General features: G+C 49.8%; 2 protein-coding genes and 1 pseudogene across 3 annotated transcripts; all 3 read left to right on the forward strand.

Annotated features, from left to right (window-relative positions):
* Positions 1-5,090: 5,090 nt before the first annotated feature.
* On the forward strand, positions 5,091-8,199 carry LOC136959213 (SPRY domain-containing SOCS box protein 4-like; annotated as a pseudogene).
* Positions 8,200-11,000: 2,801 nt separating this feature from the next.
* On the forward strand, positions 11,001-15,482 carry nmnat3 (nicotinamide nucleotide adenylyltransferase 3). Of its 2 annotated transcripts, none has more exons than XM_067252526.1 (5): positions 11,001-11,062; positions 12,067-12,218; positions 12,576-12,852; positions 13,814-13,890; positions 14,590-15,482. In XM_067252526.1, the coding sequence occupies exons 2-5, from the start codon at positions 12,107-12,109 to the stop codon at positions 14,988-14,990; spliced, it is 867 nt and encodes a 288-aa protein (XP_067108627.1). In that variant the 5' UTR covers positions 11,001-11,062; positions 12,067-12,106; the 3' UTR covers positions 14,991-15,482. The 2 variants fall into 2 exon arrangements, with proteins under 2 accessions (XP_067108627.1, XP_067108628.1); XM_067252527.1 differs by having other exon boundaries at positions 12,576-12,759.
* A 927-nt stretch (positions 15,483-16,409) lies between these two features.
* rbp1.1 (retinol binding protein 1, cellular, tandem duplicate 1) lies at positions 16,410-21,347 on the forward strand. The gene is made up of 4 exons (XM_067252530.1): positions 16,410-16,482; positions 17,110-17,288; positions 19,489-19,590; positions 21,225-21,347. Exons 1-4 carry the CDS (start codon positions 16,410-16,412, stop codon positions 21,273-21,275), a joined length of 405 nt encoding a protein of 134 aa, XP_067108631.1. The 3' UTR covers positions 21,276-21,347.
* The last annotated feature ends 343 nt before the right edge of the window (positions 21,348-21,690 follow it).

A 21,690-nucleotide genomic window follows, 5' to 3' on the forward strand; every position in this document is an offset into this window, starting at 1 on the left:
GAATGTACCCAGTCTCGACTTCTTTCTCACAGTTGACTCCGCCAATCAGCGTGCGCCCTGCTGAGCTCACGAGCTGGCTGGCTACATCGCCTCAGCTGCGCGAGCTGATCTAAAGTAACAAAGAACTGAACGTGCTCTCGAGGACTGTTACGTTGTTACCGATTACCGGAGCCTCTGGCGAGCATACGGATAATTACCGGGGAAGGGTCCGCCAGTTTCGGTTGGGAGAGACATTTCCTGGACGTTTGACAGTCTCGCCAAGTCCACGTCTCCGCGGTGAGAGGTACTGTAATGTTTACAGTACGCTACAGTAACGGCAGCCGAGGTGAAAAGAACCCGTCTGTTCTCAACCCTCATCTCAAACATAAAACGGCGAAATTCTCGTTGTTTTTCCGTTAACTTCATACCTGTTGGAGCTCCACTAGCTAACATCCTCGGGTCAGCCGTGTAAAACCGGACTACAAAGTTGATTTCTCTGGATTTTTAGCCAATTGTTATAATATTTATGTTCAGGTTAAGAAGGGAATCCACTTTAGCAACCATACTGCTCCTTCGTGTGTTCTATTCTAACGCCTTTTCTAACGAACAAACCTCCGGAGAGATGGTCAGTCAGTCGTCACGTTTTACACTTGATGAAGTTTGATCAAACTGTGTGTGTGTGTGTGTGAGGGAAGAGTTATTTACAGTAAATAAGTAAGTACACGCAGTACATGAAGTCTGTGGGTGTCCACAGTCAGTATAGGGTGGTGTGTGTGTTGTACAGTATAAGGTGGTGTGTGTGTTGCAGTATTTGGTGATGTGTGTGTGTGTGTGGTACAATATTGGGTGATGTGTGTGTGTGTGGTACAGTATTGGGTGATGTGTGTGTGTGGTACAGTATAGGGTGATGTATGTGTGTGTGTGGTACAGTATAGGGTGATGTATGTGTATGGTATAGTATTTGGTGGTGTGTGTGTTGAGTAGAGGAGAGGTGGATGGAGAGGAGAGGAAGAGAGGGGGGATGGAGTGGAGGTGGAGGGGAGGTGGAGAGGAGAGAAGGAGAGGAGGAGAGGAGGGGGATGCAGAGCAGAGGAGGGGGATGGAGAGGAGGGGAAGGGAGGAGGGGAGGGGGAAAGGAGGAGAGGGATGGAGAAGGGAGGGGAGGTTGGGGATGGAGAGCAGAGAGGATGAGAGGAGGGGGATGGAGAGGATGAGAGGAGGGGGATGGAGAGGAGGAGAGGAGGGGGATGGAGAGGAGAGGAGGGGGGAGGAGGAGAGGAGGGGAAGTCCTGGTTTGGGGTAGACGGTGGTACAGCTGGCTGTCATTGTTCATAGAGGCAGAGAGCAGCTGGGTTCTGTGTGTGTGTGTGTGGGAGGGGGGGAGATATTTGGGAGTCCTTTGGGAGGGTCCAGGTGTCACATATAGCTCCCCTTAATTTGGGTAACTAACAATTCCAGTAAAGGGGGTATGGAGTTGCGTGTGTGTGTGATGAACAGTCCAGGCCAGAGGGGAGGCAGAGTGTGAATGGAAGAAGCAATGAGGAGGAGGGATGGATCTTAATGGTGACAGGGGGTCATTTATCTGTCTCCTGACGCTCCCCACAATCTCTCTCTTTTTCTGTGTCTCTCTTTCGGTCTCTCTCTCTTTCTTTCTTTCTGTCTCTCTCTCTCTGTCCCTTTCTCTCCTGTTAAAACACATAGATGACCTTTAAAGGACTAGGTGGGGAGGTAGGGTCTGGACCAGGTGGGGAGGTAGGGGGAGGTAGGGTCTGGACCAGGTGGGGAGGTAGGGTCTGGACCAGGTGGGGAGGTAGGGAGAGGTAGGGTTTGGACCAGGTGGGGAGGTAGGGAGAGGTAGGGTCTGGACCAGGTGGGGAGGTAGGGGGAGGTAGGGTCTGGACCAGGTGGGGAGGTAGGGTCTGGACCAGGTGGGGAGGTAGGGAGAGGTAGGGTCTGGACCAGGTGGGGAGGTAGGGAGAGGTAGGGTCTGGACCAGGTGGGGAGGTAGGGTCTGGACCAGGTGAATAATCAGGCTGAATTTGAGCTAAGCCCTGAATTAGTCAGAGATTTAGGAGGGGTCAGGGAAACTGGAGAAGACACACACACACACCTCTCTCTCTCTTTCACTCACACACTCTCTCTCTTTCACTCACACACACACTCTCTCTCCAGAGTGGAGGACTGTGTGGAGACAGAACAGGGTGAGATTGAGCCACTGGCCCAGATCTCTCTAATCCCAGTGGGATTACCCTGCTAATTCCCTTCACACACAACCACATACATATACACTCACATCAGAGGTCTTCCTTCACCAATGAAGAATGATTTCAGACAACTGGACTCCTCTCCTTTCTCCTAGTTTTCTATTTTGTGGTTGTCATGACAACTCAATCCCTCTGTCCTCTCCGTCTGTTACAGGCTCATACCTGTCTGACCCCTGACCCTAACCTGGGTGGAGATGAGGTTGTTATAGCAGCTAGCAGGTAACGGCCTCCCATCACCATGTTTGTGAGAGTGTGTGTGTGTTTGTGTGAGTGTCAAGAGACAGTGTTTGTGAGTGTGTGAGAGAGTGTTTGTGAGTGTGTGAGAGAGTGTATGTGTGTAAGAGTGTATGTGTTTGTGAATGTGTGAGAGTGTGTATGTGTTTGAGAGAGTGTGTGTGTATGTGTGTGAAAGAGTGTGTGTGAGAGAACGTGTGTGTGTGTGGGGAAAGTTCTAAGGTAGGAGGGAGTGGGCGTGTCTGTCAGCTGCTCATCCTGGTTGCCGTTGGTAACCCTGCTTGATGAGATCAGAGGATCAGCTTTCTACATTAGAGACTTTCTCCCTTTATGTCCCTTTACCTCCCTCTCCCTCTCTTTACCTCTCTCTCCCTCTCTTTATCTCCCTCTGTTTACCTCTCTCTCCCTCTCTTTATCTCCCTCCCTCTCTCTTGTTCACCCCCCCACCCCCTTCTCCCTCTCTCTCTGGTCTGGTCTAGACTAGTCTAGTCTGGTTCTTAAACCGGGCAGTTTTCTCTGCTAGGTAGACATGGGGCTGTTTAGACGAACAGACAGTGTATAGTCTGCACTGTAACACACACACACACCTTTTAAGGACTTATCCTTCAGTGAGACTTTGTTTAGACTGCCTCGTAGCATCCCTGGTCTTTATCAGGCACGTGAGTAAGTGAAAATGAGTGAGTAAAATGTTACATCCATTTCAAATCCAGCCCCTAAGAACCCATTCAGCCCCTAAGAACCCATTCAACTCAGCCCAAGACCCTCCACCCTCGTAAGAGTAGAAAGATAGATGGGGAGTCAGGTGGCTGAGCGGTGAGGGAGTCGGACTAGTAATCCGAAGGTTGCCAGTTCGATTCCCGGTCATGCCAACTGACGTTGTGTCCTTGGGCAAGGCACTTCACCCAACTTGCCTCGGGGGAATGTCCCTGTACTTACTGTAAGTCGCTCTGGATAAGAGCGTCTGCTAAATGACTAAATGTAAATGTAAATGTAGATGGAGAGAGAGAGGGAGGGATGGAGAGAGAGAGAGAGGGTGAGAGTAGAACCATGGATGGAGAAAAGGAGAGAGGGAGGGATGAAGAGGTTAAGAGAGAGAGAGGGAGGGATGGAGAGAAAGTAGGAGGGATGGTCAGAGAGAGGGTGAGAGTAGAACCATGGATGGAGAAAAGGAGAGAGGGAGGGATGAAGAGGTTAAGAGAGAGAGGGAGGGATGGAGAGGGGGGAGAGAGAGAGAAAGAGGGAGGGATGGAGAGGGGAAGAGAGTAAACAGCAGATGGTGACTCTATATTGCCGCCCCATAGGAAAGGTTTCCATGCAACGGTTACCGTGACAAAGGTCAGAGGTCTATGCCCCTGTGATGCCATTCCATAAATTTCGGCTCCGCCCACATGTGCTAGTGGGCGGAGCCTGGGATGTAGTGGAGCCATCTGGAGGTCTGGACACACACACAGACACACTCATTCACTCACATATTCACTCACACCTACACTCGCATACACACACTGTATACATGCACACACACACACCAATATTGACTCTAGCCAAAATTGTGACAAGTGATGTCACTTTACCAGAACCTTCCATTCAATAGCGTTGCAATCCCACCTGCCTGCCTGTGTGTGTGTTTTTGTGTGTGACCCTACAGTGCCACTCATTCCCTGCCAGCTCCCATGACCTCATTCCTCAGAGGAGGGAGAGAGAGGGAGAGGGGTGGAGGGGGAGAGAGAGAGAGAGAGAGGGAAGGAGAGAAGGAGGGGGAGAGAGAGAGGTAGGGGGGAGAGAGAGAGGGAAGGAGAGAGGGAGGGGGAGAGAGAGAGAGGTAGGGGGGGAGAGAGAGAGGGAAGGAGAGAGAGGGAGGGGGGAGAGAGAGGGAGGGGGAGAGAGAGGGAAGGAGAGGGAAGGAGAGAAAGGGAGGGGGAGGGGGAGAGGGAGAGAGGGAGGGGGAGAGAGAGGGAAGAGTGTGGGTCATCCGTCTAGCCGTCTGGTCCCCGTTTCCTCTCCAGCATCATGTCATCCTGTGTGTGTGTGTGTGTGTGTGTGTACCTGTGGTTGTGTGTGAGAAAGGAACTGCCTGATAGTGTTACTATATTTTTAGCTTGCTGCTTTCTACATAATCTTCTGTCTGTCTGCCTGCCTGCTCACTCATTCACACACACACACACACACACACACACACTCCTTTCAACATGAAAGATGACATAACAATGAGCAGCAGTGTTTCTAAGGAAGTTGGTGTCGGCCATGTTCGAAGTCCTTAAACTGCAGCTGTAGTTTTTACACATTCAGCTTTTTACTGTATGCTAAATATTTTGTTGTTTATTCAGACTTGGTCATCAGAAGAGCTTGTTAACTTTGCATTATGCTAACAAGATGATGTCACTTCCTGTCTCCTCTCCTTTCTCTTTCCCTGTCCCTCCTCTCTCTTTCCCTGTCTCTCCTCTCTCTTCAGGACTGTCTGGCATGAGACGGAGACTACATCCTGCGTCGGCTCGCCTCACTTCCTGTTGCACAGGAAGTCTCTCTCCAAACCCACATTGATGAGGTAGCATAGGCTGTAGAAGAGCACCACCCCACACCAACCCCCCCCCCTGTCCTCCCCCCTCTCCCCCCCCCCTCCCCCCTCTCCTCCCTCCCCCTCCCCAGCATGGGTCAGAAGGTCTCTGGGGGGCTGAAGCCGGTGGAGGGTCGAGGCGAGGCCTGCCCCCCCTCCTACCGCCCCTCCGCTCAACGCCACCGTCCCCCTACTCCTCTGATTGGCCCAGACTCCTCACGCCCCGCCCGCCTCGACCTTCTATTGGACATGGCCCCCGGCGGGGCCCGAGGTGCAGCTGCGCCACGCCTGGAACCCGGACGACCGCTCGCTCAACGTGTTCCTGAAGGAGGACGACCCGCTCACGCTGCACCGCCACCCGGTGGCCCAAAGCACCGACGCCATCCGTGGCCGCGTGGGCTTCACCCGTGGCCTGCACGTTTGGAGGGTCACCTGGCCCGCACGCCAGCGCGGCACACACGCCGTGGTGGGCGTGGCCACGGCCGAGGCCCCGCTGCACTCGGTGGGGTACACTGCCCTGGTGGGCAGCAACATGGAGTCGTGGGGGTGGGACCTGGGCAGGAGGAGGCTATGCCACGACAGCAAGAACCGTCCGCTGGGCTCACTGGCGTCGTACCCGCGCCCCCTGGAGGGCGAGGAGGGCTGGCCGCTGCCAGACGCGCTGCTGGTGGCGCTGGACATGGACGAGGGCACTCTCAGCTTTCTGGCCGACGGACACTTCCTGGGCGTGGCCTTCAGTGGGCTGCGGGGCAGGAAGCTGTACCCGGTGGTGAGCGCTGTGTGGGGTCACTGCGAGATCTCCATGTGCTACATCAACGGGCTGGACCGTGAGTCTCTCTCTCTCCTTGACTCTTCTTAGTCTCTCTCCTTGACTCTTCCTGATTCTTTCCTTGACTCCTGATTCCTGATTCTTTCCTTGACTCTCCCTGAGTCTCTCTCTCTCTGACTCTCCCTGAGTCTCTCTCTCTCTGACTCTCCCTGAGTCTCTCTCTCTCTGACTCTCCCTGAGTCTCTCTCTCTCTCTGACTCTCCCTGAGTCTCTCTCTCTCTGACTCTCCCTGAGTCTCTCTCTCTCTCTGACTCTCCCTGAGTCTCTCTCTCTCTGAGTCTCTCTCTTCCTCCATGAACAGTGAAACTGAGCGTCTGTTTGCTGCTGGGGTGACTACTGGTGACTCACTGCTGCTGTCTTCAGCTGTGTGTGTGTGTGTGTGTGCGCGTGCGTGTGTGTGTGTGGGGGTTAAGGCCGATTTATACTTCTCCGTTTTTACGGAAAGTATAAATCGTCACATATTAACCACAATGCTGTGGTTAATATGTGACCATATTAATATGTGGTTAATATGTGACCTCTCTGTCTGGTTGGTTCATCATGTCTAACCCAGTAAAAGCTAAGAAGCGAACAGTAGAGTTGTGTTTTCACACAAAAGCAGCCCTAACCCTGATCTGATGACATCACACACTAACCTCTGCCCTCCTCCTGCCCCCAGCGGAACCCCTCCCCCTGGTGGAGCTGTGCAGGAGAGCAGCGCGCCTGGCTCTGGGGAGAGACCGTCTGCACACCATCCCCTCCCTCCCCCTGCCTCCCGCACTCAGGGACTACCTGCAGTACCAGTAACCTCCCCTCCACCTCCCCTCTTGTCTCCTCCTCACCTCCCCTCTCCTTTCATCCCCCCACCCAAGGCCCTCAAGGACTACCTCCTGAACCAGGCCCCTCTCCTCCTTCACTCCCTTTCCTCATGGATGATTGACAGTCCCAGCATCCCATGCTGGGTGAGTACACTAGCTCCCCTGCTGGCTGGACTCAGAACTGCAACCAGAGAAGCACACTCATACCCTGGAGGCCTTTAACCATGGTAACCACATCACCTGTCACCATGGTAACCATACCAGCTTCCCGGGGGCCCCGTCACAGCAGACAGAACCATGGAGTGGGTTGTCTACTGGTCTAGTCCTGGTCTAGTCCTGGTCTAGTCCTGGTCTAGTCCTGGTCTAGTCCTGGTCTAGTCCTGGTCTAGTCCTGGTCTAGTCCTGGTCTAGTCCTGGTCTAGTCCTGGTCTGGTCCTGGTCTAGTCCTGGTCTAGTCCTGGTCTAGTCCTGGTCTAGTCCTGGTCTATTTGTACCACATAGACAGCAGCTTCCTGATGTGGTCAGGACCCTCATATGATGGTAACACTGGAGACCCACACACACTAACGTAGTACACACACACACACTAACAGTACACACACACTAACATAGTATGCAACACACATGCACGCACACCAATGTAGTACTTAAACACACACACATCAACTTATTCTGCACTCACGCACACACACACTCCAACACAGTATGCAAACACACACACATCAATCCTTATTTTTCCTTAAAATAGCTTGAGTCACTTTTTTGAATCAGAATTTGTACTTTGTCTGTTAATGTAAGTTTGTCCTGAGGGTGATGATGAGACTGAGGTAGTTTATCATGATGAGCTCAGGACATCCACCCTTCAGAGGAGGGGATGATGAGCTCAGGACATCCACCCTTCTGAGGAGGTGATGATGAGCTCAGGACATCCACCCTTCTGAGGAGGTGATGATGAGCTCAGGACATCCACCCTTCTGAGGAGGTGATGATGAGCTCAGGACATCCACCCTTCTGAGGAGGTGATGATGAGCTCAGGACATCCACCCTTCAGAGGAGGTGATGATGAGCTCAGGACATCCACCCTTCAGAGGAGGGGATGATGAGCTCAGGACATCCACCCTTCAGAGGAGGGGATGATGAGCTCAGGACATCCACCCTTCTGAGGAGGTGATGATGAGCTCAGGACATCCACCCTTCTGAGGAGGGGATGATGAGCTCAGGACATCCACCCTTCAGAGGAGGTGATGATGAGCTCAGGACATCCACCCTTCAGTGGAGGGGATGATGAGCTCAGGACATCCACCCTTCAGAGGAGGTGATGATGAACTCAGGACATCCACCCTTCAGAGGAGGGGATGATGATGACTGTGATCATGTAAGACAGGATGCTGCTTTTATTATTATTATTACTATCATTATTATTGATGTTATTATGATTGTTATTATTATTCTAGTTGTTGGTGGTGCTGGTGTGTCCAGCCCAGACGGACACAGAATGTAGCGGATCAATAAAAACCAGAGGCTGAAGCTCCTCTGTGGCCACGATGTCTTCCTGAGGGTGTGTGTGTGTTCCTGAGGGTGTGTGTGTGTTCCTGAGGGTGTGTTCCTGAGGGTGTGTGTGTGTTCCTGAGGGTGTGTGTTCCTGAGGGTGTGTTCCTGAGGGTGTGTGTGTGTTCCTGTGTGTGTGTTCCTGAGGGTGTGTGTGTGTTCCTGAGGGTGTGTTCCTCTGTGTATTTGTACATGATTATTCAAAAAAACATGACGGCACCCAAACCCTAACGCAGACTGCAGTCAGGGCTACATGACGGCACCTAAACCCTAACGCAGACTGCAGTCAGGGCTACATGACGGCACCCTAACGCAGACTGCAGTCAGGGCTACATGACGGCACCTAAACCCTAACGCAGACTGCAGTCAGGGCTACATGACGGCACCCTAACCCTAACGCAGACTGCAGTCAGGGCTACATGACGGCACCCTAACCCTAACGCAGACTGCAGTCAGGGCTACATGACGGCACCCTAACCCTAACGCAGACTGCAGTCAGGGCTACATGACGGCACCCTAACGCAGACTGCAGTCAGGGCTACATGACGGCACCCTAACCCTAACGCAGACTGCAGTCAGGACTACATGACGGCACCGTCTCAACCCGGCCGAGTCCGCTCAAACACACATTTACTAACCCTGATATATGCACATGCCAACCGCATGGACTGTGCAGCCAATCAGAGAGGAGCTCACAGCAGCTGTGTAATAATTACCCAGAAGACACCTTGGCACAGGCGAGGAGGCGGGTTGCCAGGGGAGACAAGGGGAGCGTAACCGAGGAAGATAAAGAAGAGCTGCAGTCTGCTGACAGCAGTGCTGTTACTGCTGATGTGTGTTTGTGTGGTAAGTCCTGTACTATGCACTGTGTGTGTGTGTATGAGAGTGTGTGGGTGTGTGAGAGTGTGTGGGTGTGTGTCTGAGAGTGGGTGGGTGTGTGAGAGTGTGTGGGTGTGTGTCTGAGAGTGTGTGGGTGTGTGTCTGAGAGTGTGTGGGTGTGTGTCTGAGAGTGTGTGTGTGTGTCTGAGAGTGTGTGGGTGTGTGTGTCTGAGAGTGGGTGGGTGTGTGTCTGAGAGTGAGTGGGTGTGTGTCTGAGAGTGTGTGGGTGTGTGTGTCTGAGAGTGAGTGGGTGTGTGTGAGAGTGTGTGGGTGTGTGTGTCTGAGAGTGTGTGGGTGTGTGTCTGAGAGTGAGTGGGTGTGTGTGTCTGAGAGTGAGTGGGTGTGTGTCTGAGAGTGTGTGGGTGTGTGTGTCTGAGAGTGAGTGGGTGTGTGTGAGAGTGTGTGGGTGTGTCTCTGAGAGAGTGTGTGGGTGTGTGTGTCTGTGAGTGAGTGGGTGTGTGTAAGAGTGTGTGGGTGTGTGTCTGAGAGTGTGTGGGTGTGTGTCTGAGAGTGTGTGTGTGTGTAGGAACAGACTCGAGGCCTGTTACAGGGAGAATGGGGAGAGGGTGGGTGATATAAGTATCAGGTCTATATACAGTGTTGAGAGGGAGGGTGGAGTGATGATGCAGCTGGAGAGGGATGCAGCAGAGCTGCCAGCAGTATCTAACTCCACCACAGCTAAAGGCTGCCCTCTATTGGCAGAAAGACCAACAACAAATACACTTGAAACCTGCTTGTAAGTATTATATTATGATATAGTAATCATTTTAGAGGATTAGTTAAGTTATACTGTTGGTATGCATAACTCATAGCTTAATAAGTAAACATATTGTGCTGTCTTTATTGGAACGACAGACACATACAGCAGCTTGAAGAAGACAGTTGTAAAACAAGTTTTTTTTTTGTCAGAATACAGACAGTTGTAAAACAAATCTTTATTGGTCAGAATGCAGAAAGTTGCAATGACCAAACCTTTACAAAATAAAAGAAGAAAAGAAAAACTGATATAATATCCAGTTTTTCAGGGTTTAGATTCAAGAGTCTCTACATGTAACATGTAAACAAGTATGTGAGATGTATGTAACATGTATAAGTGAAGCATTTTCTTTTAACCGTCGGGCTGTCTCAGACACCATTGCGAAGGTTAAAAGATATTTGTTTTTGTATTGGGTAAAATTGGGTAAACACAACGATGGTTCGTTGTGAACCTTTGGGGTCATGTGACCTGAAGGCAGCACAAGGGTTAAAGAGGGACATTTACCCTCCCAGTGTTGCGGTGCTCTGCAGTGTTACCTGACTGGTCTCTCTGCAGTGTTACCTGACAGGTCTCTCTGCAGTGTTACCTGACTGGTCTCTCTGCAGTGTTACCTGACTGGTCTCTCTGCAGTGTTACCTGTCCCTCTTTAGAAGCGAATGTTTTATAACATATGGATTAAAAACATAATTATGTTGAAATACACAGAGAAAACAGTTTATCCATTGTATTTTGTGTGCGTGTAGGTTTGGGTGAATGTGTGTGATTACGTGTTTGTGTGGAAAGACGGAAGGAAGAGAGACAGATTTGTTTGAACACCTATCTTGGTCACTTAAAGGCGAGAGAAAGGATGTGATAGAGGGTTAAAGACAGACAAACCATTTGAGTTCAGTTATTGATTTACCCGTCAGCCTGTTGCTTCCCCGCTTAACGATGCTGCAGCCCTGGTCGATGAGTGAGATTGGACGTTTTTTAATCAATATGAATCTAAAAGTTGAATGTATTTGTGGTGTATATTGCCATGACGAATTGTTGATTACCAAGCCAAACCCTTGGTAAGTAATCATTTATTATTAACGTCCCAAACGGTCCAGTAGATGTCGCCATGGCGCCGTTATTCAGTACAGAACTGTTGAACTGACGTTCCACAGAACCGGGGACACCTGACGCTGTGACACCGACGCCGGGCATGGACCCCTTATGCAAACTGTCCAGTGTTCCAGAACGGTAAACTTAGGTTTAAACATTGTTTCTGTTCGGCAGTCATGGTTGAGCTAGATAGTCTAACAATAACACGGCATGTCAGTTTGATTTAGTGTCTGCTGTCGTCTAACAGTAATAATGTTAATCGATCTTTGTAGCTAAATCCTTAGGTTAGGCTAGCTAGCTAGACTGTCATCTATGTAAAATAATTTGTCCCTAAATCCACACCTGTTAAGTAGGCTAAAGTTACGTCACTTCTCCACACTATATGTATGTCAGCGTTTGTCTGATTATCAACCTATATCGAGCAAAACTAGCGAGCTAGCCAGCTGTCTAACGTCACACTAATACTATAGCTAGTTTACTAACGCATCACTGCATATAGCGCCTATAGGTTTACGACATTTCCGATGATACAGATGTGTTTCATCACAGTTGTTACTTAAGTAGCCCTCTACTTTCAAGTTAAATTATTTTATTGTCAGATGCACAGAACAACACAAGGTCAGACTGGGCACTGGAATTCTTAGGACAGGACAACGCAAAGCAACCTGGCATAACATGACATAAGTACTGAGAACATATATTACACCTATGATAAGCTAACATATAATAAACCTCCTAAATATACAAAAAAATATACAGTACGTAAGTATACTAAACCTCTAATGCACATAATAACCTATACTAACCTTATAACACACTAACCTAGAGACAAGTAGGGTACAATTAGTGCAATATTTCTGAAGTGCAACCAGTAGCTGAAGAGACGGTGTGTAAAGTGACTAGTATGAGTGTTGACAGTGTATCACTGTCCATATCAATGTCCATTTAGAAGCCTGATGGCCTTTGGAAAGAAGCTGTAGTGCAGTCTGCGTGTATGAGACCGAATGCTATACGGTAACGTTGATGGCAACGTTGGCAACCTGTTGATGTCAAATCACCTGTTGTAGTGACCACTGTTATCTCCCCTTTCTTATCTTCCCTCTCTCTCTCTCTCCTCTCCTCTCTCCCCTCCCTCCCCCCAGTGTTTTGTGAGGCCCGTCTCGGGGTGAGGAGGAAGACAACATGGCTGCCATGCGGGTGCCCCTGGTGCTACTTGCGTGTGGCTCCTTCAACCCCATCACCAACCAGCACATGAGGCTGTTTGAGCTGGCCAGGGACCACCTGCACGGCACAGGTCACACACCTGCACACACACCTGCACACACACCTGCACACACACCTGCACACACACCTGCACACACACCTGCACACATACCTGGACACACACACCTGCACACATACCTGGACACATACCTGGACACACACACCTGCACACACACCTGCACACACACCTGCATAGGTCACACACCTGCACAGGTCACACACCTAGACACACACCTGCACAGTTCACACACACACCTACAAACCTCCACAGGTCATACACACACACACACAGTCCTGCACGTGTTCTTAAACATCCAATCACAATCACACAGTATTTATTACAGTTTGTTTTAGAACTATCAATCACTGCTGTATTTCCCTCCTATAGGCCAGTACAAGGTGGTGGGTGGGATCGTGTCCCCAGTAAGTGACGGCTACGGCAAGCAGGGCCTGGTATTGGCGAAGCACCGTGTTGCCATGGCGAAGCTGGCACTGCAGAGCTCTGATTGGGTGTCTGTGGACGACTGGGAAAGCCAGCAGCCTGATTGGACGGAGACGGTGGTCACCTTGAGGTCAGCCCCTCCCAGAACCAACCCAGTTGTAGAACCTTCACAACAGAACCTACCAAGTTCTAGAACCTTCCAGAGCTCTTGTACAACAGTGATGTAAGATTAGTTGGGATTATGCCAGACTTACCTGGGATGTCACTTAACACACACACACACTCACACACATCACATGTACACAAACACATATCACATTGTACAACACCCTTCCCTAACACCACACTCATACACATGACCCATATTTAAATCCTTGTGTGTGTTAAGTTTCTAAGCTGCGTTGCGCAACAAGGAGCTGAAAGAGATGGAAGAGATGGGAGGAGGAGGGAGAGAGGAAGAGATGGGAGGAGGAGGGAGAGAGGAAGAGATGGGAGGAGGGAAAGAGGAAGAGATGGGAGGAGGAGGAAGAGATGGGAGGAGGAGGGAAAGAGGAAGAGATGGGAGGGAGAGGAAGAGAAGGGAGGAGGAGGGAGAGAGGAAGAGATGGGAGGGATAGGAAGAGAAGGGAGGATTAGGGAGGGAGGAAGAGAAGGGAGGAGGGAGAGAGGAAGTGATGGGAGGAGGAGGGAGGGAGGAAGAGAAGGGAGGAGGAGGGAGGGAGGAAGAGATCGGAGGAGGAGGGAGAGAGGAAGAGATGGGAGGAGGGAGGGAGGAAGAGATGGGAGGAGGCGGGAGAGAGGAAGAGATGGGAGGAGGGAGAGATGGGAGGAGGGAGAGATGGGAGGAGGAGGGAGGGAGGAAGAGATGGCAGGAGGGAGGGAGGTAGAGAAGGGAGGAGGAGGGAGGGAGGAAGAGATCGGAGGAGGAAGAGAGGAAGAGATGGGAGGAGGAGGGAGGGAGGAACAGATCGGAGGAGGAGGTAGGGAGAGGAGGGATGGGAGAGGCAGTATGAAAGCAGAGGATGGAGGAAAGGGGACTCTAACCCTGTTCATACCACCATATGTGACCTCACATAACCAACATCTTAATACACGTTGGAACTTTAGTAAGAAGCTTTTCTCTAACAGTGGATCAGTTCATGACTTTCTCAGTGATACTTGTGTGTGTGTGTGTGTCGTATCAGGTACCACTATGGGAGGATTCTGAAGCAGTACCAACAGAAATTGGAGGACAGAGACAGCATGTCCTCTCAACCCCCCAGTAAGACCAGATACCCTAACCCTACAAAGCCTAACCCTAATCATCAAAAACTGCATTTATTTATTAAGGTAATCATTATTCAATGCAGTCACACTAAAACCTCAATCTAAATTCAGTTTCTTTAATCCAATCTTAATTTAACCACTAAGAGCTCATTGAGATTTTAAATTACACCATTACAGACCACAGACAAACGTAACATAGTAAAATAAATCACAGTAGTTTAACAAGATCATAAAAATCATAATCACAGGTCATGGAATCAGCCTCAATACTGTCATGAATCTGGGTTTGTTTCTTCTTGAAAACACAAAAAGTTCCTCTATTTCCAGGCAGGCTCTCTGTTTACCTGATCCTTCTCAGGAGCTTGACCTTTAACCCCATGCTGCCTGTATCAGCGGCTGGCGCTATGGGATCAGCTCCTGTAGCGTGCTAGTGCTTTACCTACCTGATAATGCGCTAGCTAGTGCACCACTGCTAAAGAGTATTAGCATTAGCTGGAGGCATAACTGATCTCATGAATGCTCTCTCTCCTCTGGCTGGCTGACGACAACAACATCACGGTTATGTTGGCCGTGTACATCCACCTGAGGCTAGGCTACGTTAGCCCTCATATATCCATTTGAACCTACGCTTGGCTACGTTAGCCCTTGTACACACACTCATTAGCAGTCTAATGCCGGCCCCCTCCCCCTCCAGACCCTGCAGCCCCCCAGCTGAAGCTGCTGTGCGGCGCTGACTTCCTGGACTCGTTCAGCGTGCCGGGCTTGTGGCTGGAGGCCCACGTGGAGGAGCTGGCCGGACGCTTCGGCCTGGTGTGTGTGAGCCGGGGCGCCCTGCAGCCGGAGTGGGCCGTGCACCGGTCCGACACGCTGTCCCGACACCGGCAGAACATCTTCCTGGTCCGGGAGTGGATCCGGAACGAGATCAGCGCCACCGAGGTGCGGCGGGGCTTGCGGCGTGGGCAGAGCGTGCGCTACCTGGTCCCTGACAGCGTCCTGGAGTACGTCCAGCAGCACCACCTCTACACACACGACAGCGAGACGCTCAACCAGGGAGCCCCGCTCAGACCCCTCACCAAGCAGGCTTCTGACGCCTGAAGCAGACGGAGAAATAGACAGATTTATAAACTGATGCCTTTATAGACTGACATACCGACAGATTGACACACCGACAGATTGATAGACTTACAGATATACAGACTGATAGACTATAGACTGATAACAGAGGCAGACTTAAACAGTTGTGTCGTCTGCACTTCATTCTAGACCACTTCATACTGCAGATTTAACTCCTTGGATGCCACATCCTTCATTAAAGAAATGAACATTTGTCAGAAACACAGAGCAGAGTATGTCAGGCCAGGACTGGTTTACCAGTAAGAAGATACAGCTCTCAAGCACAACCAGATAGAAAACATGAAGACATTAAGAGTGTCGAAGCACTATGACTGATGAACGAAATAGTCAGTTGTCGCCATAAAATATATTTTGGATGATCATAATATTAGGATAGTAAAATTATATGTTAATTTTGATGGATTTCCATGAAACAGTGTGTGAACTGGGCACTAAAGCGTTCTGTGTTTGGAATCACTGTGAATGTGTCTTTTGTTATTGTCTGCTCACAAATTTGCAGTCTGGATACAGATTTTCCCCGCTGTTCATTTCTCTCTCGCGCCGTTAAGGACCGGGTGACTGGACTGGCCGGGCGCGCTGAGCTCTTTATTAAGAATCTATTCAGTTCTGCCCGTTCCAGTCACACTGAATGACTCGGGTCATTCTCAGGGGATTCCGGTAATCCGAAGGGGTTCTCCTCTACGTGGGCAGGTTTCTCAACAAGCGCTTCCCTGCCGTTTTAAGGCGCCCTCCGTCTCGGGCGGCAGCTGTGCTTTTGACAGGGAGAGCCACGGTTTGCTGAAAACACAGCTCAGCGAATGAACTGTGTTTTATGAGACGTGACAATAAAAGTGGCAGTTGCCCAGCAGCAGTTACTGGAGAAGCCATTAGTTTTTTTTTGCGCTTCAGTCTCAAATTAAGCATTTTAGGGGTTCGAGTTTTTATTTCTGTTCGTTTCCTACTCAATCTACAGGCCCTGGAACAAAAGGTCACATGGGAATATATACCCTATTAATATTGCCTACTTTCCTAAATATGCTATCCCTTTTCATCCATATGAATATAAATCCGTCACATGAATAAGGAAATACTCTTACCCTAATCCAAAATTTACCTTACACACACTTTCAAACCTAGAGCGCGAGGTTATTATGTGAGTGGGCCTTTATTCCTATTACACGGAGCGCGAGGGGGATTGTGGCGCTCACGGGGGGGGGGGGGGGGGGGTGAAAGGGTGGTTTAAACCTGCGCGCTCAGAACAACATGAACGTAACGAGTAATCCGATTAAAGTGATTCTGGTTAAAATTGGTGGCACTGAAAGCGATCCCTCATTCGGAAGCAAACAGCCTGCGATATCGTTCCCTTTTTAACGCCTGGAAGGAAACTTGAAAACTGCCAAGATGCCAGTTGACCTGAATGGATACTGGAAAATGATCTCCAACGACAACTTCGAAGAGTACTTAAAGGCTCTTGGTGAGTGTTGTCTGTGTTTTTATGGACATTCGTGATACAGTGATCCCTCCATCTCTCTCCTCATCCCTCTATCTCCCCTGTGGACCTCGCTCTCTCCTCATCTCTCTCTATATTTCTACCTCGCTCTCTCATCTCTCTATATTTCTACCTCGCTCTCTCCTCATCTCTCTCTATATTTCTACCTCGCTCTCTCCTCATCTCTCTCTATATTTCTACCTCGCTCTGTCCATCTATTGTTCTCCCTTCACTATCCCTCTATTTCTTTCTAGAGACAGACAGATACATGAATGTATATCCAGACAGACAGAGATCCCTCTCCCCCCCCCCCCTGTGCTCTGCAGATGTAACTCCCCCCCCCTCTGTGCTATGCAGATGTAACCCCCCCCCCCCCTGTGCTCTGCAGATGTAACTCCCCCCCCCTCTGTGCTATGCAGATGTAACCCCCCCCCCCTGTGCTCTGCAGATGTAACTCCCCCCCCCTGTGCTCTGCAGATGTAACTCCCCCCCCCCTCTGTGCTATGCAGATGTAACCCCCCCCCCCCCTGTGCTCTGCAGATGTAACTCCCCCCCCCTGTGCTCTGCAGATGTAACTCCCCCCCCCCCCCCCCCCCCCCCTGTGTTCTGCAGATGTAAACGTAGCCATCAGGAAGATCGCCACCCTGCTGAAGCCTGACAAGGACATCACCCAGGATGGAGATCACATGATCATCAAGACCCTGTCCACCTTCAAGAACTACCACATGGACTTCTATGCGGGGAAGGAGTTCGAGGAGGACCTGACCGGCGTGGACGACAGGAAGTGCATGGTGAGCCATGGAGATGTATTTCCTGTTTCCTGTTCAGTGTCCCGAGCCTGTATGTGTTGGTGAGCTGGTGGAGGGAAGCAGCCTGTATGTGTTGGTGAGCTGGTGGAGGGAAGCAGCCTGTATGTGTTGGTGAGCTGGTGGAGTGAAGCAGCCTGTATGTGTTGGTGAGCTGGTGGAGTGAAGCAGCCTGGATGTGTTGGTGAGCTGGTGGAGGGAAGCAGCCTGTATGTGTTGGTGAGCTGGTGGAGTGAAGCAGCCTGTATGTGTTGGTGAGCTGGTGGAGGGAAGCAGCCTGTATGTGTTGGTGAGCTGGTGGAGGGAAGCAGCCTGTATGTGTTGGTGAGCTGGTGGAGTGAAGCAGCCTGTATGTGTTGGTGAGCTGGTGGAGTGAAGCAGCCTGTATGTGTTGGTGAGCTGGTGGAGTGAAGCAGCCTGTATGTGTTGGTGAGCTGGTGGAGTGAAGCAGCCTGTATGTGTTGGTGAGCTGGTGGAGGGAAGCAGCCTGTATGCGTTGGTGAGCTGGTGGAGGGAAGCAGCCTGTATGTGTTGGTGAGCTGGTGGAGGGAAGCAGCCTGTATGCGTTGGTGAGCTGGTGGAGTGAAGCAGCCTGTATGTGTTGGTGAGCTGGTGGAGGGAAGCAGCCTGTATGTGTTGGTGAGCTGGTGGAGGGAAGCAGCCTGTATGTGTTGGTGAGCTGGTGGAGTGAAGCAGCCTGTATGTGTTGGTGAGCTGGTGGAGTGAAGCAGCCTGTATGCGTTGGTGAGCTGGTGGAGTGAAGCAGCCTGTATGCGTTGGTGAGCTGGTGGAGGGAAGCAGCCTGTATGTGTTGGTGAGCTGGTGGAGTGAAGCAGCCTGTATGCGTTGGTGAGCTGGTGGAGTGAAGCAGCCTGTAAACCCTGTGTTCTCTTGGTTCCATCACAGAGATGGAACGGCCTAATGTGTTTGTTGATCGTAGGACCAGGGTTCATTGTCTACGATTTTTCAAACTTGCTCAAAAGAGTCAGGAGGACACTCCAGGTGTGGGTTTGTCCGTGTTCTAGAACCCTTGAGCCTTCTAGAACTGTCCTGGTGAGTTCTAGTTTCCAGTGGTCAAAGCAGGCCTTCCTGTTTGGATCCTCTAGTTTCTCAGAGTACAGAAGTCATGCTGCTGTGTGGAGACACATCATAGCTGGGCACCTGTCGCCTGTGTGTCTGTCTTTATGTGTGTGTGTGTGTGTGTGTGTCTGTGTGTGTCTGTCTGTCTGTGTGTGTCTGTGTGTGTTTGCTCGGCTTTGTTGGAGAGCAGGGGCCCGTTCTCCGTATGTCGCTAACTCAGTTAGCTGGATTTGATTGTTGACGATTTGTCATTATCTTGGATTGTTCGGTTCCTCGAAGCTCATTCTGGACTTGCTGTCATAGCAACAAGTCCTTTAGCTCAAACATGCTCTGGAGCAGGCTCTTTTCATATAGCCTAATCAAGATTTGATTGCAACTTTATAAGCAGAGGTGATACAGGAAGTCTGTCACAGACATGTCTTGTCCGTTTTTACGAAAACAACCCTGTTGCGGAAGGTGCAAGAATAATTAGCAGAATTTAACATGAAACCGAATTATTGCTCATTGCGTGATAGATAGATCCACAGCGCGTCAGCTACTCGCCTATACGTTTTGAGAGATAGCCTATCGTTTTTTTCATGAGGGTGTCATTTACATCATAAATTTGTTGAAACCACATTATATGACATTAAAGATGATAAACAAAGTATGAAAATACAAAAACATAGGCCTAGCCTACTGTAATAAGCTGTTGTTCTGTTGGCTTTATTGCGGAAAAAACGGGGCACTCTTTTTGGCCATGGTGAGCAGCCATAGACTTATGTGAGCAGCCAATAGCAGCTTTGCTGATCAAGGTTTCTACTATCGATACATACCCCCTTTTAGACCAACGCATACCTCAATCCAGCTATACTAATTATAAACAATATGGAACCGAATTAGCCAGATCATGTCATCTCGGATATGTCATTTTATCTTGGATGTAATAAGCGACGTACGGAGAACAGGCCACAGGCATGGATGTGCATGTGTATTTTTACTAAATAGCCTGTTTGTCAACCCTCTGTGTGTGCGTGTGTGTGTGTGTGCGTGCGTGTGCGTGCGTGCGTGTGCGTGCGTGTGTGTGCGTGTGTGTGCGTGCGTGTGCATGTGTGTGCGTGCGTAGACCACCATCACATGGGAAGGAGACAAGCTGGTGTGTGTGCAGAAGGGGGAGAAGGAGGGGAGAGGCTGGACACACTGGGTGGAAGGAGACCAGCTGTACCTGGTAAGACACACACACAGCCTACACACACACACACACAGCCTACACACACACATACACAGCCTACACACACACACAGCCTACACACACACAGCCTACACACACACACACACACACACATACACAGCCTACACACACACACATACACAGCCTACACACACACACAGCCTACACACACACAGCCTACACACACACACACACACACACATACACAGCCTACACACACACACATACACAGCCTACACACATACACAGCCTACACACACACAGCCTACACACACACAGCCTACACACACACACACACACACACACATACACAGCCTACACACACACACACACACAGCCTACACACACACACAGCCTACACACACACACAGCCTACACACACACACAGCCTACACACACACACACACACACACACACACACACAGCCTACACACACACACAGCCTACACACACACAGCCTACACACACACACACAGCCTACACACACACACACACACACTGCCTACACACACACAATGCCTACATTTACATTTACTCATTTAGCAGACGCTCTTATCCAGAGCGACTTACAGTAAGTACAGGGACATTCCCCCGAGGCAAGTAGGGTGAAGTGCCTTGCCCAAGGACACAACGTCAGTTGGCATGACCGGGAATCGAACTGGCAACCTTCGGATTACTAGCCCGACTCCCTCACCGCTCAGCCAACTGACTCCCTACACACACACACAGCCTACACACACACACACAGCCTACACACACACACACACAGCCTACACACACACAGCCTACACACACACACAGCCTACACACACACACACACACACAGCCTACACACACACAGCCTACACACACACACACACACACACATATATAACACACACAAGTATTTGGGTGTCTAGGAGCCCGTTGAGAGACAATCAGAACAGAATAATAACTCCTCTTGTCTCTGCCTAATTTCAGCTTTCTTGTTTATTGTTATTGTGTTCATTCACTGCTGAATGTGTCATTCAGCCTGCATCTCCTGCCTGGAACATTATTTACTCTGAACATTAGCAGATAGTTGCAATAATCTACCATTTAATGACTCCTTAGAGATTTCAGAGCACAACCCAGTCAGAGCATTTTGCAGCATGGTGGGGACCCCTTGTGGTAGGAACAGGAACAGCAGGCACTGTGCTCCTCATAGAGACTTCATGGGACATTTAACCCTCGTGCTGCCTTCGGGTCACATGACCCAAAGGTTCATAACGAACCATCGCTGTGTGTACCCAATTTTACACAATACAAAAACAAATTAAAATAATTTTCTTTTAACCTTTGCAATGTGGGGGGTCTGAGACAGCCTAGCTGTTAAAAGAAAATGCTTCACTTTGTCTTTGTATGCGGTAAATCTGTCGCAATACGACGGTGGGTCACAATGACTGATGGGTCAGAATGACCCGAAGATAACACAAGGGTTAAACATTTTTATTCAGACGGTTTTATCCAAAGAGCAAAACAAGTAGTGCATGAAGAAAGTACATCAGAAAATTAAGGATCAGAAGTGCATGTTCTACGGTATTTACGTGGTCAAAGTCAAGGAAAAGTCTGTTTCTGCCTCCTGTGTGAAGCCTGATTCTCTCCTCCCACAGGAGCTCCGGGCTTGTGGAGTGGTGTGTCTGCAGGTGTTCAAGAAGTCTTAAAGCTCGCCAACACCTCAATCCATCCATCTATCTCTTTATCCATCTCTTTATCTATCCATCTCTATTCATCTCTATCCATCTCTATTCATCTCTCATTTAATAAAACAGTGTGACAGCTCGAGCTTGGTCGTAGTTAATCTGAGTTCTAGACACCTACATGTACCTTGAAAAGGCACTCATATAACAATAATTTCTTCAAACGTGAACACCAAATAATTAGATATTACACAAAGTCAAACATGCAGTATCAGCTTTTATTAAAAAGTGATATTATTTATTATGATATTAAGTTACATGAAGTAGTTTGTTTCTCAACAACAGTGTATGTTCCTGTACCTTGACAGACGGCCGTGGGACACTAACCAGGTGGAGTACAGCACCCTCGGCCAGGGATTCGAACCACAGTTTCAATGTG

Source organism: Osmerus mordax, chromosome 16 (assembly GCF_038355195.1).
Source record: "Osmerus mordax isolate fOsmMor3 chromosome 16, fOsmMor3.pri, whole genome shotgun sequence".
Taxonomy (NCBI): Eukaryota; Metazoa; Chordata; class Actinopteri; order Osmeriformes; family Osmeridae; genus Osmerus; species Osmerus mordax.